Here is a 16824-nt window from a genome sequence, read left to right on the forward strand (position 1 = left end):
AAACAAAAAGAGATTTATGGTGTGGAATGAAGCAACTTGCCAGTCCTGTGCGCCATGCCAGCTGACTATGACTATGACTACTGACTAATTGCGATATTTAGCCTTTGTTTTTAATGCGACAGGAGTCGAGGAGTCGCACTAGCCAATGACAGCATCAAGAATTTGAATCCAACCAATGAGAAAGAGCTAGTCTGATTGCTACTTGAAAAACCGGTATTTCTACGTAAGAACCGGTTGTAAATTAAAAAATTCTTTCACAAAGTAGAAGAATAATACATATTTATCCTCTAAATAAGAATTCTATATAAAAAAATAATGCATTTTTATTTGAAATATTGATGTAATGTGAGGTATAAAACCAATTCTTTTAAAAAACCGGTATCTCACAGCTAATCGGTACCGTAAACAAACAACAAACAGCTGATACGTTCATGATGCAAAGCACTCCGCCAAAATCTTCGAATATTTTTTTGTCGGCATGAAACTTGGAAAAATGAGTTAATATCCTTCCTCTCAGAACTTGCAAGAATGTCGAAAGGAAGTAATTCCTCCTCGAACATCGACAAGCTGATGCGAAACACGCTGAAGAATGTCTTCAAGCACCAAAAATTCAAGAGCAAAACGCAAGAGCAGGCGATCAGGACCATTTTGCAAGGTAAACACCGAATTTCGGACATTGTCACGGTCTGATTTCCTGTTTACCAGGCAAAAATGACGTCTTTGTGTCCATGCCGACCGGCTCGGGCAAGTCGCTGTGCTTCCAACTTCCTGCCGTCGCGCGTGCAGACAAAATCACCATCGTCTTCTCGCCTCTGCTGGCCCTCATGAAGGTAAATTCGCGGGTTTCAGGGTTGATTTGTATGTTTTAATGTATGAAATGTGCAGGACCAGTTGGATTTTTTAAATGAGAGGAAAATTGACGCGCGGACGATCAACAGTAAAATGACGAGCGTTGAGAGGAACGCCGTCCTGATGGACCTGAGGAGTGTCAAGCCAAGCACACGGCTCCTCTACATCACCCCTGAACAGGCCACAACCGACACATTCAGGGTAGGAAATTCTACACCTATTTTAGTTAGTAATTTTAACAAATCCGGCCAATTAATGACACATTCCCTATCTTCCTATGTAAAAAAATCAGCAAAGTTGTGAATTTTTCGCGCAGAAACCGAGCAATAGACGCGGTTCATCGCGGGAAGGCGTATTTTCAAGTCAGAAACCGAATGTGGTCCATAGGGGAATTTTTAAAAAATAAATAAGACTGAAAAATTAAAAACAGCATAATTTTCGGGGGGGATGGGGAGACAAAGTGACTAAAATTACGTAGAAATTTACGGCGAGTCTGAAAAACTTTGGTTTTTTAATGTATGGCCCATAGAAGTCAAGTTATTAATTTTCAAAGTCGGAAAATCCCGATTTGTGACATTTCAAATTTTTGTTTTCGGGGCCCAGGCGGAGCCCTATGGGCCAAAGGGTGCCCATTCAAAAACCGATCGATTCCTCTCAGTTAGGCGCGTCCGCCCATGTGCGGTTTTCCAAATTCACACCATTTTTCAAATTTTTACGAATTTTATTCGTTTAATTTTTGGAAAAAGTCAAAATCTTTCAAAAAATTAGTTTTATTTTTATTTAAATTCGGCCGTTAATCTGATCATCGACCACGACCCCTCATCGGACACGTATTGGACGGGGCTTTAACCTGCGGTACCTTAACGACCTTTTTCAGGGTACCCCGCGACCTGAGATCCGCTTCCAGGTCGGTTTTTAATGATATTTTGGTAATTCCGAGCACATTTTGCGATACTCAGCGATATTTCATCCTTCCCTGTCACCGACCTTCGTCAGGTCGCGCGACCTGAGGGCCATTTTTTGCGGTTTTGGTCAATTTTACTGGCACGACGGCGAATTTTACGATTTTTTTTTAAAAGGAAATATGGAAAATATTCCCAAGCGCAATATTTTAGGATTCAAACTGAAATTTCACTGTTTTGTTTATAGGAGTTGGTGCAGAAGCTTTACAAAAGTGAGAAACTGGGCAGTTTCGTGGTGGACGAGGCGCACTGCGTGAGCCAGTGGGGCCATGATTTTCGACCGGACTACCTGAAACTGGGCCGACTCCGCCAGCTGTGCCCTCGCGTCCAGTGGGTCGCCGTCACCGCCACCGCTGGAAAGAATGTAATTTATTTTTATTCAATCGGTATTATTATTTATTTATTTTTATTTGTCGCAGGTCCAGAAAGACATTTACGAGCAGCTCAAACTGCAGAACCCTGCGGCGTTCAGGGTGTCCTGCTTCCGGAGCAATTTATTTTACGACGTCGTCTTCCCGGACACCATGGAGGGCCAGGAACTGGCTGATTTGGTCGATTTCATGGATTGTGCGGCTGAGGATGTGAGAAAATCTAAATATCTGAGCCGTGAAATTTATATTTGATTTTTTCTCAGCCGAAAAACGTGTTTATTGACCAAAAATTATGTCTTCAGGGCGACCGAGCCAGCGGAATCATCTACTGCCGCACGAGGAACCAGACCGAGGAATTAGTCTGTCGGTTAGGCTCCGTCGGCGTGTTCGCGCTCGCCTACCACGGAGGTAGAGAATTTTATTCCCTGAGAAATTTCCTAATTTCAATTTTCGTCACCGGTTTATCAGGCCTGAAAGACAAGGAGAGAATCAGGGTGCAAGACGATTGGATGCAGGAGAAATGCAAAGTGATCGCGGCGACTGTCAGTTTCGGCATGGGCGTCGACAAGGCCAACGTCAGGTGAGTTGCAAGTCTCCACACAAATAGATTAGGTCCTCAGGAACTTATTCCAGGTGTAAATTTGTCGGGAAAAATCGGCCTGAAAGTTAGGATTGTTTTAAAAGAAGAATTTTCACTGAATATGCGCTTTTTCCCTAAGAAAAGACTCACACTGTCAGATAGATCACGATGAGACGGTTCCAAATCGTTCGTGCCGCGGAAAATTGGCCCATCTGCCCATTTCTCGCCCCGCCCACTTTTATTACTTCCCTCTGCATCGCTGGCGCACGAGTGAAGTTAGCTTTAGGAGAGGTCTACCAGATAGAGCTAATTTCAATCCGATCAGCTGAATCTTGCGCAAGATGCAGAGGGATATTTAAAAGTGGGCGGGGCGAGAGATGGGCCAATTTGTCGCGGCACGAACGAAATCATTTGAGAAAACTGTGAATTTTGGAAAAAACTAAAAATAATATGATTTTTTGCCAATTAAGGGGGATTTTTATCGCTGTTTAAATTAATTAGCATTTTAATTACGTTTCCATTATAAAAAATATGACATTTTCGCACGTGGGAAGCAATAAATCTGTCTTTGTTTATTAATAAAAATTTTCTTGTGTCATGCGGAGTCTCTGATAGTCATATGGGTCCGAGTTTATCTCTGAAAATCATAGAAATAAATTAAATGAAAAAAAATAATTTTATCGCGATGATTCTCGAATAAATTAACTTAATTTTGGGTATTTTTACTTTCCTAAATAAAATTTAAAGGTCTTTTGACAGCCACGTGAAATTTTCTGGCAATTTTTTTGCGAAAATAGTAAATTTTAGAAAAATTTGTTCAATAGAAAAAATCTGGAAATTTAATCAGCTGTCTAAAAATAGGCAATTTTTGACGCTGCTCATAAATACAAAAAATAACTTTTAAGAATCAAAAGTACTATTTTTTATCTGCTCACTATTAAACTTTAAAAGTTGAAAAAAAATTGATTTGTGACATTTCAAATTTTTGTTTTTGGGGCCCTATGTACCACAGGGTTCTCATTCCAAAACCAATCGATTCCTCTCGGTTTTGTGCGTCCGCCCATGTGCGGTTTTCCAATTTCTGACTATTTTTCTTATTTTCACGAATTATTCGGTCAATTTTTCGAAAAAATCAAAATTTTCAAAAAATTGGTTTTATTTTTATTTAAATTCGGCCGTTAGTCCAATTGTCGACCACGACCCCTCATCAGACGCGTCTCGTCTTTGACCTGCGGTAACCTAACGACCTTTTTCAGGGTAATTCAGGCGGTTTTTTACGCTACAATCGACTGCTGAATTTTAATTATACCAAACACACCCCTTTCGAAAAGCAGCAATTTTTTAAATACATACAAAATACCTTTCAAGACTAAAAAGTAATGTTTTTTATCTTCTCACATTATATATTTTCCTAATTTTTCTCACCCCGGGAGTGCTCAATTAATTTCCTTTGCTCGAAACAGGAAAATTTCGAAAAATTGGATTTTGTTGCAAAAATTGGTCGGTTAGGGTTTGCTTTTCATGTAATTTAATTTTTTTTAATACTTATAAATTTCCAGGTTCGTGGTGCATTGGGGCCTGCCGCAGAACGTGGCCGGCTACTACCAGGAGTCGGGTCGAGCGGGGCGCGACGGCCGGCCTGCGCGCTGCCGCATTTATTATTCGCGGCAGGAGCGAGACGCGGTCACGTACCTGCTGCAGAAGGCGCTCTCGGAGCAGACCAAGGAGATCAAAAAGCGGCAGGCCAAGGCGGCCATCGACAGCTTCCAGTGCATGGTCCAGTACTGCGAAAACTCCAAGTACCAAGCCTGAAAATTATTAATTTTTAAAAAAATGTTGACATTTTCGTGTTTTAGATGTCGACATTCTGTGTTTACTGATTTTTTTGGTGACGATCCGCCGGAATGCGTGGATAAATGCGACTGCTGCGTTAACGCCAAGGCTGTGGAGAAGAAAATCACGGATTTTCGCATGAAGAGCGTCAAAACTGGCGGCGGCATCGGCAAGGCGGACTCGTACGACGCTGATTTGTACGGCGGAGGCAGAGCCGGACAAAAGAGGTCAATCTTCCATGAATTTCCTTTATTTTAATGGTTAATTTTCATCTAAAAGGAAAAAAATCCGTTAAAATAATTAAATTTTGCCTCCAAACCTGGCCAATCAACGCCTTTGGGTGTCAATTGAAGGGAAATTAAGTCAAAATTACCCTCCAGCCCTAAGGTAAATTTAAAAAATGGACCGCTTTTGGGTTAATTTGATGCAGAATTGCAGCACGAGTCTAACAATCATTGGTTTTTTACTCTACGACCCATAGAAGCCGAGTTATTGATTTTTTTTAAAGTTAAAAACGTGTTGTGACATTACAAAATTTTGGGTTTCGGGACCCAGCCCGAGCCCTATGGGCTGGAGGCCATTTATTCTGGCACCAGTCGACGCCCCTCGGTCAGGCACGTCCCCAGTCTCCATTTTTTCCAAAATCTAACTGTTTTTCTAGTTATTTTGATTTTTTTTTAATGTCGAAAGTTGGGAAATTCAAAATTTTGAAAAACATTTACCTTGAACCAGATTTCTCTTGGACATGACGCCTAGCCATCTTGACCAGGTAGTGAATGAACTTCATTTTCTGGGATTTTTATGTTAATTGCAAGGATATTTTCCTACATAAGTGGAATTTTGAGTTTTTCCGACCCCTTTTAGATTCCCTCAGCAAAATCTCCGGTTTGGGACAAAAATTCAAATATCTATAAATAGGACCTTCTGTAGAATTTAATTGCGCGTCTTTTGACACCTAATTCGTCCGTTTATCTTGAAAACTGAGGCGCTACATAGGTTTCTTATTTTGTAGTTCGAGAAACTTGTGTTTTGGACGCTATCCATAAGGAAAATTCGCCATTTTTCCCGCACTGAGACCCAGAATGCGATCTTTACCTTTCCATCACACAAGCAAGCCCGACGCCGGTCTGGAGACTGATTTTGAGGATATTCCTACCAATAGAAAAATTAAATTTCTTTTTTTAGTTATTTATTTTGGAAAGTGCACAGCCGAAAATGGTTTTCTTTTTGTTAAAATTCGACGGATTAATGGATTTCAAGTCAAGAGGTCTCAAACGACTCTTCTTGATGAACCCTACCAACTGACCTGCCATGACGACCTTTTTCAGGGTACCCAACCCTGAAATCGGCTCCAGGGTCACATTTCGCGATTTTTCCGACGCCGCCGGCCCTTCTTTTTCTTTCAACAACCTCACTCCAATAAATCCAGTCTGAAATTCATCCTATTTTGTTGCAGGGAGACGGATGAGTACAACTCAAGCGTTTCTTACGAGTCGAGCAACGAAGGAACGGCCAAGTCGGCCATGAGCAGCTTGATCGGCAAGCAGTTTGCGATGCGCAAGGCGCCGCACTCGATCAGCGCCAGGGAGCCGCTGCCTGCTGACTGCACCAACGGCTCCAGCAGGGTCAGGGCGGCCGCTAGCACCGTCACCAAGATCAACGGCCTCACCGTCCAGGTGAGAGATAAATTTTCAGTAGCCGCAGCCGCTTCTCTATCTTCATGTGTAAAAAAACCTGCCAAAAAACGCGAATTTCGTCGCAAAAATCGGGACCATCGACGCCTTTTGGGGCCATGTGAGGGGAAATGAAATGAAAATCACATTCCGGCCCATAGGTGAATTTAAAGAAAAAAAACAGAAGAAAAAAGGAACCTTTTTGGGGGCTTTTGGGCCGGTGGGGGCGCGCGGGGTCGCTTTTGGGTCCATTCAACGCAGAATTTTACCGTGAGTTCAACGAACATTGGTTTTTTATCCTCCGACCCATAGGAGCTGAGTTATTAATTTTTAAAGTCGAAAAAACGTGACTGGGACATTACTAAATTTTGGTTTCCGGGGCCCAGCCCGGGCCCTATGGGCCGGAGCAAGTTAATTCTTGCTTCAGTCGATGCCCCTCGGTGGGGCACGTCCCCCCGTGTTCGGAATTCCGAAATTGGACCATTTTTCGAATTACTACGATTTTTTGAATGTCCAAATTTAAAAAAAAAACTATAATATTTCTCAAAATTATTACTCTTGAACCAGATTTTTCCCAGATATGACGCCTGTTCACCTTGGATTGGCATTTTTTTGGGATTTTTGTAACGAGAATCAAAAACATTTCGGCAGGTTCCCTTTTAAAATAGAATTTCGTTTTTTTATTTTTTTTTTACCATTTTGGCTTCTTCGGTTCAGGACAAAAATTCGACATAGTGAATCCCTAATCGACGGAGAATTTATTGGGGAGTGTTTTGACACCAATTATATCCCGATCGGATAAAAATTGTAGGACAAGTTAATTTTTGAAGTTAAAAAATCGCAGTATTTTGGACATTTGCAAGGGAAATATTTAGAATTCGCCATTTTTTCTGCAACAGGGACCAGATTTTGCAATCTTTACTGTTCCGTCAAACACGTAACCTCGACGCCGTTCTGAAGACCGATTTTGAGCTTTTTCGCGCCCGTGAAAAAATTATTTTTTTATTTTTTCGGTTTTTCGCCTGAAAAGGTGGAAATTTATTTTTTGCTGTTTAAATTCGACGGGTTGACGGATTTCAAGTCACGAAGTCTCAAATGATAGGTCTCGATGAGGCCTTCCACCTGATGACCTTTTTCAGGGTACCCCACCCTGAGATCGGTCCCGGGGCCACTTTTCCCAATTTTTCCGACTCCGCTGAATTTATTCAAGCTCGCCAATAAATATAATTTCAGTCGAGGGAAATGTACCTGTCGCTGGTGGAGGAGGCGCTGAAGAAGAACAGCGACTTGTGCCACGAAGGCCCGGAGGCGAGGCCGGACGAAAAGACGATCGGACAAATTGCTGTGCAATTGGAGTACCAGGCCTTCAGCTCCAACAAAGTGGCTTCCATCTACAGAAAAATGCTCATGGACATGGTCAGTTCCTTGAATTGAACTAGAGTACGAAAATGTCCCTTTTCAATGCTTTCAGATGTCAAAAATAAAGAAAAACACATCGAACCTGTTGGCCGACCCGAGTCTGCAGACGCGCGTCGAGACGAAAGAAGAGCCGCTGGCGAGAACTGCGCCGGTGGAAATCAAGACCGCAACTCAGGTTCTCGCCGAGCGGACCAAAAAATCGGAGAACGGCTACACGAGCGCGTCGAAACTGCTTCCGAAGGAGCCCTCGGGGGCGGAGGCGAATAAGAAGCCCGTCGAGAGCGGCAGGAAAACGAACAAGCCGGGCAAGGACAACAAGCAGCAGCTGTCCATCGTCAGTTTTTTCGAGCCGAAAGCAGCTCAGGGGAAAAAGGAGGCCAAGCCGCAGGAGAAGAAGCGGAAAATGGCGGCGGTTCAGGTGGAGCTGGCGAGCAAGAAGAGCAAACAAAGCGGCAGCTCGCCGAGCAAAGCTGTTCTTGCCGAGAGAATTATCAAACTGCTCAATCCGCACTACAAGACTGGCAAAATCAAGTCCAAGGAGGCCTTCAAGAAGATTGCCCGCATCCTTTCCCACCACCTCTCGCAGCAAAATACAACAGGTCAGTTTAAAATATAAAAAAAGAAAATTTGCCGATTTTTAGGGGCTTTTGGGTAGGAGGGGGGCGCGTGGGGGTTGCTTTTTGGTGTAAATTCGACGCAGAATTTTACCATGAGTACAACGAACATTGGTTTTTGGCTGTATGTCCCTTAGAAGCCAAGTTATTGATTTTTAAAGTTGAAAAAACGAGATTTGGACATTACTAAATTGTAGTTTCCGAAGCCCAGCGGGGGCCCTATGGGCCGGAGTCAGTTTATTCTCGCTCCAGTCGATGCCCCTCGGTGGGCCACGTTCCCCCGTGTACGGAATTCCGAAATCAGACCATTTTTCGAATTACTACGATTTTTGGAATGTCCGAATTTTGACAAACTCAAAAATTTAAAATATTTTTTCTCAAACCTGAAATTTTATTTTAATTTCTACAGCCTCCGTCAAATAGATCTCGATCAGAGCATTCCAAATCGTTCGTGCCGCGGCAAATTGGCCCGTCTCTCGCCCCGCCCACTTTTATAACTTCCCTCTGCATCGCGCGCGCATGAGTGAAGTTAGTTTTAGGAGAGGTCTACCAGATGGAGCTCTCATCAGCTGACTCTTGCGCGCAATGCAGAGGGATTTAAAAGTGGGCGGGGCGACAGATGGACCAATTTGCCGCGGCACGAACGAATTCATGTGAGAATCTGGCAAAAATCGCGTGATTGGCCATCAGAGCGGGGCGTGTCACTAAGGGCTTACGCGATTGGTGAATTTTCAGTATTTTAAATTGCAGTTATTTGTTTCAGATGAGGAGACGCTGCAAGCAACCGTCTTTTCGTATTTGGACCAAAAGAAGGAGTTCCGAACGGAAAAAGACGTTTTCGATCTGTGAATTCATTGTGTTAAAAGTGTTTCTAGAAAAAACCTTGTTGTGCGCCTGTCTCATATGGACGCTCTCTCATTTCTTTGTTGGAAATCAAATACATTTGCATCATTATTAATTTAACAAATCACCTTGCCAGTTTTAATTCTTCTCTACATAAAAAACCGGAGCAGTTAATCGCTTGGTCATGATTTATGTCCTTTGGATCCAACAGCCTTGATAAATAAAATTAAACAGTTCTATAACGGAGGCAAGATGCGAGTCAAAACTCTTTCCCAGGAATTCAGCCGCCGGTGGTTTTAATTAATTTAAGAACAAAACTCTCTACACTTAACGGACTTTAAATAACCACCATTATTTTTTATCTGATAAAGAGAACAATGATTAGGTCTATTTGAAAACATTGATAATTTTTATTTAATTCTTCGTCCGTATCTGTGAAAAAGATTAATTTAAAAATGCAAAAATAACTCTTAAAAAAGGGGGGCTCCTATGCTGGCAATGAGAATCACGTGCACTCGAGATGAAAGACAAGGCTTCAGATGCGAGTCTGGCTTGATTTTGAACTTCGGTCTATTCGCGCCGACCTCCACGCAAGGCAGCGACAGATAATATGTATAAACGAAACCTATACTTACAATTAGCAACAAAATAGCAAGGTCCCAGCGAAAAATGATAAATTTTATTTGAAAAAGAGAAGTTTCTCGAGGTGTTTGTACTCTGCAAGTGAGATAATGTTTAATTATGGTCACAATTTTTTTAATTTGTAATCAAAAAGCCATTCCATCAAGAAACAAATATATTATATATATTTGTAATTTATAATATATAAATTATATATATATATATATATATATATATATATATATATATATATATATATATATATATTTAAAATCATTGTTCCCCAAAATCTAAATTAACTATCAAATATTGTCAGTAAGTAACAAGAAAAATTATTTGTTCAAAAATTATCCAGTTTGTTTCGCAATTTTTTGCGATAAGCGAGTGACGCAATTTATTTAGAGGTCAGTCGCCAATAGGGGCCAAAAGGCCGAAAGTATCGTTTGCAGTGTCAACACTTGATAATTTAATCCGACTCGGAGTGCTGTGCGTGACGGTCGGAGCAGCAGCAGCCCTGGTCCACCGCGCGCAGAGAAGAAATCACGATGAGGCTCGGACTTTTCGTCCTCCTCAGCCTCGCGGTTTGCGCCGCGCAAACGCCTGGCAATCAGAACGACGTCTACATTCCACCTCCATGTAAGCATTTCTCAATTCTTATTTTGCACTCTTTAACTTGCTCATTAATTAATAATGTTCAATATAAATTCGGCCCTGCATAATTTATTGATGGATCTTATAAAACTATTTTCCGAATCAATAAAATATTTTTAAAAAATGCAAAAAGAAACCAATCAATTAAAATAAGCAGCCACTCGATTTAAAAAGACCTAAACGTAGTATTTTGCTATCACGAAGTTCTATTTTCGCCTCACAGATTTTGACGAAGGAGAAAACTTGAGCATTCAGAACTGTGGAAATAACGAAACAACTCGGAAGCAATCGACCGTTTATGTTCGAAACACACGTAATCAACGTGGGTGCTACAATTTTATAGCTATTTCTCAAAGGACTTTTCTTAAAATAGGTAACATGAAAATCTCGCTTAAGAATATCAAAATCATTATTTATTTTCTAGATCCTCATTGCCCTTTCAATAAAAATGATACAGCTGATCTACGGGTCATTCCGGAATATTGTTCAAAGTTCAAAACAGAAGAGGAATGCACCAGATTGTCCGTCAAAGTAATTATTTTACCATTTTCAGCAAAACCGTTGCTATTCATCGTTTGTTTATACAATGACTTTTTCAATTATTTAAGGTACTGGATGTAATCAAAATTGCCATAAATCCAGATGGTGATTATAAATTGACGATTATGATAACCGAGAAAATGCCGAGTGTGGAAAGTCCCATTTGTTTGTTTAACCGTGACAACGCGATGGACTCGCAACTTCAAAGAGAATCAACCTACTTCCAATGGTCAGCATTTCCAGTTCGTATTTTCAAACTAATTTCTGCAGTTACTTGGACTTATTTTAAATCTATTTTTATAGGGCGATCCACTTATCCCAGGTTAGTTTGTTAAATATAATTTTACAAACTTATTTATTGTGACAGCAATTTAATCTAAAATTATCGGAGATAGAATGAAACAGGTATATTTACGCACATTTATAGCTTAAAAAATAAAAAAATAATGTGAATCTAATTTTTCAGTTTTTTCTCCTTTTCTGAACTGATTCAAATATATTTTTACTGTTTAATATTCCCATAATAATTGAAATACACTAAGAACAAAGATTTAATAGTATTAAAATATTAAATTATATAAATTTTGCAACAATCGGAAAATATATACTGGTGTTAATCTTTTTGCCACAATTATTTATTGCATATTTATATGGAAGAGTGCTGAATTTTTTATTTTCATAAAATGTTGCATTTTCACAACATTGATGGCTTTGTGAGTTTCATATTGAAATTGACCAGTTGCATAAACCCTTAGTGCTCGAAGCCGCTAACAGATGGCGCAACTATAGGCTTTCCTAAAAATTTAGTTTTAATATGCACTTCCGATTCGATTTCAGACTCAATCTAGCTACCGTGCATTCTTCACTAAATATGTTTTCTTTTGACGTTCTGAAAACCAAAAATAATTCAGCCAATCGCGGTAGAATCGTAACAAATAACAAATATTTTCCAACGTTTCTACGACGAATGGCTGGACTGATTTTGGGTTTCAGAACGTCAAAAGAGAGCATATTTAATGAAGAATGCACGGTAGCTAGAATGAGTCTGAAATCGAAGCGGAAGTGCAATAAAACTAATTTTTTAGATAGTTGCACCATCTGTTAGCGGCATCGAACGCTAAGGGTTTGTGCAACTGGTCAATTTTCGTAAATTTATTTTTTTTTGTCTCCTTTGTTTTCTATTTAAAATTCAATTTTGTGTTACTCTGAAGAATTGTAATAAAAAATAAACACAAAACAATCAGAGATTTTGCCAGAAACATAAGAAAATTTCCAGCGAGCGTGGAAAGGTAACAAAATCTATATGAATGTTGGAAAAATTATATTAATTTAAATAAATTTTAAAGTGTTAACGATTATAGACTGTTGGGGCGATAGTTTTTATGATTTCAGTCAGTTTGAAACTATTTCTTCTGTGTTTAGTCGCATTCAAATGTATTTGTTAATGCCATTGACACGATTTTGCTTCCTTTTTGCCAATTTTTACAGCAAATGTGACGAGCCAAAGCAACTGTAGCAGAGTTCTAAACAGTAATGAATTGTTAACATTGAAAGTATATGAAATTCCCATCCAGAATATCCTGTGTGTCGAGGAAACCAAAGAGGGTAAGATATATTGAAAAATACATTTCATTCAATTTCAATGATTGTCATTTAATGCCACACAGGTTATGTTTTTCTGATCAATTTCTACAAAGGCCGGTATTTCTTGAGAGGTCTAAAATATCGTTGGAACGGACGTTTTTACCTTGATATATTGCCATACATTAACGAGATCGCAATGCACGCAAAAGACATTTCTGCTCTACGCCCAATTCCGGAAATAAAACAACCGAGAGGTAATTTACCACGAAAATTAAGCTCCCATCGATTGAATTTATCTTCAAAAAAGGATTCTCCGTGCCAGTGAACCTCAGTTTCCAAAACTGCGGAAGGAAACCGACGTCAACAAGAAGGAAACAAGAAAATGACGATTCTTCCACAGAATTACCATCGATCACTGGTCAAATATTCGGTGGAAACATAGCTCAGACAGGTGACCATCCTTGGCACGTTTACTTTGAGAATGAGGTGACAGGAGGAGCCTGCGGCGGGACATTGATTTCGCCGACTGTAGTTTTGACTGGTAGTGAAGCGAAGAAATGATTAATTTCATGACTTTTTCGTTTTAAAATGTTCATTTTAGCTGCACATTGCATTTATGGATCCAAAGCAAAGGACTTCAGAGTTTCTCTTGGGATGTATGATAAAAGAAAAAGAAGAGCCCCTGGTGTTCAAAGAAGAAAGGTTTCACCTTGCAGGAACAGTATTCTTATCGATAATAATTTCGAAAACATTTTAGTCCAGCAGTCTGATTGTGCACCCGAAATATGACTCTGCGGAATTCATTAGTGACGTCGGACTCGTGATTTTGAAGAAAAAAGTAAATATTACTGACAATGTCCGTCCGATTTGCTTGTGGAACGACGACTCTGACTCAAACTTGGCTCACGTCGCTGGATCCAAAGCTATGGTAATATCGGATATGCGAGAATTCGAATTCGAAAAATAGTTTCTAATATTTGTTTTTCATTCTCGTGAAGGCGGTTGGATTTGGGCTTGCTGACAACTACACGTTGCCTGATAAATTGCAAGAGGCTCGACTTCCGATTAGAGGTCACAAGGAGTGCTATTTATCAAGCAGGAGGTTTTTCGGGAAATATTTGCGTCCGGGAGACAACTTTTGTGCCGGCTACACGAATGGTTAGAACCTCCTAATTTAGTAATTGCTGTTTCCTCAATTTTATTAATTAATTCAGGAACGACCACCTGCAACGAAGACATCGGAGGCAGCCTATCGGTGGAAAAATACGGCCGCTGGTTCATCAGGGGCATCGTCAGCTTTGCAATGGCGAAAAAAGTGGAGTTTGAGGGCAAAAATACTTCGTTGTGTCACCCTAATCAATATTCCTTGTTCGCTGACGTCGCAGGTTACGTGGACTGGATCGTGGAAAACACGCCGGACATTTCATTCCGAAATTAAATGTGGGTTTTGAAAAAAAAAATTAGCAAAAGGACAGTAGTAATTCAGTAGAAAAATTTTAGATGGACAGCATAATCTTTTATCAAAATATTTTTGCAATGGGGTTTTTATAATAAATGGTTATAAAAATTTTAAATGCTCGGCTTTTAATATTCATCCCACAAACACGAACTTGTATATCCGCCTCTGCTTGGTGCTTACCACACATTTGGGAGAAGAGAAAGAGGTCAAATCCGTGACCTTTCGTCCGTGGCCTAGTCTTCCGTCTTTATCATCTTGTATGAGAATCAACTCTTCTGTTTTTGCAACCACACTTGGTATTTAATTAATCCGACAATTCAATAAAGTAAAAATTGAGTACTGGAAACAATTGGTTAATAATTTTACAGCGTCTCACGTTTGCTATCAGAAAACCTATTTAATTTTCATTTATGTTATTTTTATGCTTTTTCCAAGTTAATTAGCCATATTTATTTTATTTCATTATTATTTACTGGTTTAATAAATTGATTGTATATTGCCTCTAGCTATTTAAACTGTAGGGGCGCCGTGATTGGCTCGGCGCTCAACAATAATTTTCAACAATCAACACGTTGTTAGATTTTAAATAAAAGGCGAGAGAAGATTCGGCGACAATCATTCATTAACCAGAACCAGAGGCTAACAAGATCTGAAGAAGACGAGCCGCAGGGCCGAGTCAGCGACACGCAGCCATCCAACTCCGCCAATAAACTTCCTTTTCATACGGAAGGTCATTCTCTCATTTAGTCCCCCATAAAACTATCCATATTTTTGTTATTTATTTCAATTAGGTTGAATTTAATTAATATGCTGCTGCCTCTCTGATTCTGTTTTTGTCTAATTTTTTTTATTAAAACCTGAAGTTTTTTTATTAATTTCAAACAACGAAAGAACACCAGCTCTTGCAGTTCCTGGGATCAACGCAGTTTTCTCTCTCTTTCGAGAAATTGGTTGTATTACGCTGTCTTTATGTAGCTAATTAGAAGAGAAACAAATTAAGTTGAAGGAGTGCGTGATCAGCGACACGAGCAGCAAAAGAGATTTTGCGCCGAGAGTGAAAACCAGGTCAAAAAGTCATCAGTGTGGCGCCGTGGCGGACTCTGGCTCGAATCTCGGTCTCTTCTTCTTCTTCGCGATGGATGAGCAAATTGCTACCAATTTCTTTTTTGCCAATTTTTAATCGTCTAAAAACACTAATAATTAGGCGATGCGAAAATCCACATTGGCATCTGTACTATTCAGGGACTAAAGCGCGATAACATCGAGTTTGTTGTTTAAAAATTGATATTTAATTGGATATTTTCGGGACAATATTTTTACAAGAAAAATATTCCCAAGATGAAAGCGGAAATTTCCTATTTGTATTTATTAAAATAATTAGGCGTTAGGCTTTGGGAAATAATTGTTATTTTACCAGTTTTAAATCTAGTCACTCGAATTAGTTGAAAAATCGACTGCATTTACTGAAATTCATCTAGAGATATAGAAATAGCAAGTTCTAGAGGTCATAATTTATAATTATTGGTCGTTTCAAGATGCGAAATTCAGTTCATTAGTCACGACCGCGCTGCGCCGAGACTTGCGAATTTAAAGCGGCTCAATATTTGATTTTAGTTCAATCAAATTTGAGTGAATGGATAAATTTTGTAAATTTGCTCAACGCCCGCACGTGAATATCATAAAAGGCAGACTATTATGCCGACAGTGACCTCTACTGGTACTTTTTAAAAGCAATGAGCGCTTGAGAAAAGCGAGGAAATAGAGCTGCCGAATGTGCTGCCCGGCCGCTCTTTTGAGACAAAAAAATGCAGAGATAGTTTTCGCTGGAGAAGAGCTTCGTGATATTGCCAGAGATGGCCGGTTTTTGCATTTGAAAGGCAAAAGTTTGCAACCTGCTGGACGCCGGAGCAGCGCCGGATGTTGGCTCTCGTCAATTCAGCTGCGAGAAGCGAGCATGAGCATACACAGCTGATCAGCCGCTGCTCCGTGTCTATTATTAATCATTTTTTTTCTGATTAAATTCGCGAGGATTTCGACTAAAGTAACATTTTTGGAAAGACCGAAGAATTGACTTTGATTTTTGATTAGGGGCTCATTTACAACTGCGAACCAAAGGAAGTAAAAATTATAGACAGAATCTCTTCCGTGACAGCTATAGTGGCCATCAATAATTCAATAATAAAAATACAACGATTAAAAACTTTCCCGCGATTTAATAAAATATTTTATATTATTTGCAGTTAACAATTTTTGTCATTTAATTAAATAAATCTTTATCGTGATTTTTTTTGGCGAAGAGAAGACGTTCGATTAGATAAAAGAAATCACGCTTGAGCGGCGGCGAGAAAAACATCGTTTGCTTCATCTGGCGGGCACCGCGGCTCTGCTAACGACTAATGTGCAGCCTGAATCCCGTCGCTCGCTGCTGCTCCATATCCACGAACAGGAAATTCAGCAGCCGCGCAGCCACCGCAAAATGGGCAAAACTCTATTCTCATTGTGAGGTGCACGAAAAGAAAGAATTGTGTCCAAACATATTAATATTTTTTAATCAGATTCTAAAGGCGTGAGGGATCATTTATTCAGTAACTCACTTGCTCATTTTAACACAATGATTTTCTTTTCATATTTAAACATCTGCGTAAAAAATAATGATATTTACTCAGAGCTAGTTGGCGTAAATACAACAATATCTCGGTGCGAAATTAATTGTCGAGCAGTGAAAATCACCCTCCAGTCTGAAGGTGAAATAAGAAAAAAAAATCAGGAGCAAATGTTCAAAATCGCGCGGTTTTTTGGGCACAGGTGGCGGCGGGGGGGGGGGG

The 16824-nt window shown here is 39.8% G+C and overlaps 2 protein-coding genes across 2 annotated transcripts; both read left to right on the top strand.

Moving 5' to 3' along the window:
* Window positions 1-415: 415 nt before the first annotated feature.
* Window positions 416-9271, top strand: RecQ5 (RecQ5 helicase). Its single transcript, XM_065489696.1, has 13 exons — window positions 416-655; window positions 706-830; window positions 886-1050; window positions 1999-2175; window positions 2231-2392; window positions 2485-2590; window positions 2651-2762; window positions 4322-4561; window positions 4619-4822; window positions 6052-6271; window positions 7502-7684; window positions 7740-8286; window positions 9065-9271. Exons 1-13 carry the CDS (start codon window positions 529-531, stop codon window positions 9148-9150), a joined length of 2454 nt encoding a protein of 817 aa, XP_065345768.1. The 5' UTR covers window positions 416-528; the 3' UTR covers window positions 9151-9271.
* Window positions 9272-12015: 2744 nt separating this feature from the next.
* On the top strand, window positions 12016-14114 carry LOC135943373 (chymotrypsin B-like). Its single transcript, XM_065489869.1, has 7 exons — window positions 12016-12561; window positions 12624-12794; window positions 12848-13081; window positions 13142-13242; window positions 13298-13468; window positions 13539-13698; window positions 13755-14114. Exons 2-7 carry the CDS (start codon window positions 12737-12739, stop codon window positions 13976-13978), a joined length of 948 nt encoding a protein of 315 aa, XP_065345941.1. The 5' UTR covers window positions 12016-12561; window positions 12624-12736; the 3' UTR covers window positions 13979-14114.
* The last annotated feature ends 2710 nt before the right edge of the window (window positions 14115-16824 follow it).

Source organism: Cloeon dipterum, chromosome 4, assembly GCF_949628265.1.
Source record: "Cloeon dipterum chromosome 4, ieCloDipt1.1, whole genome shotgun sequence".
NCBI classification, from domain to species: domain Eukaryota; kingdom Metazoa; phylum Arthropoda; class Insecta; order Ephemeroptera; family Baetidae; genus Cloeon; species Cloeon dipterum.

Excerpts from the sequence above, each read along its gene's own strand:
- RecQ5 (XM_065489696.1), top strand. The coding sequence starts at position 529 with ATGTCGAAAGGAAGTAATTCCTCCTCGAACATCGACAAGCTGATGCGA. Across the intron at positions 2,763-4,321 it reads GTCGACAAGGCCAACGTCAG|GTTCGTGGTGCATTGGGGCC; the intron begins GTGAGTTGCAAG and ends ATAAATTTCCAG. Across the intron at positions 7,685-7,739 it reads GAAAAATGCTCATGGACATG|ATGTCAAAAATAAAGAAAAA; the intron begins GTCAGTTCCTTG and ends CAATGCTTTCAG.
- LOC135943373 (XM_065489869.1), top strand. The coding sequence starts at position 12,737 with ATGCACGCAAAAGACATTTCTGCTCTACGCCCAATTCCGGAAATAAAA. Across the intron at positions 13,243-13,297 it reads CTGGTGTTCAAAGAAGAAAG|TCCAGCAGTCTGATTGTGCA; the intron begins GTTTCACCTTGC and ends AAAACATTTTAG. Across the intron at positions 13,469-13,538 it reads TCGCTGGATCCAAAGCTATG|GCGGTTGGATTTGGGCTTGC; the intron begins GTAATATCGGAT and ends ATTCTCGTGAAG.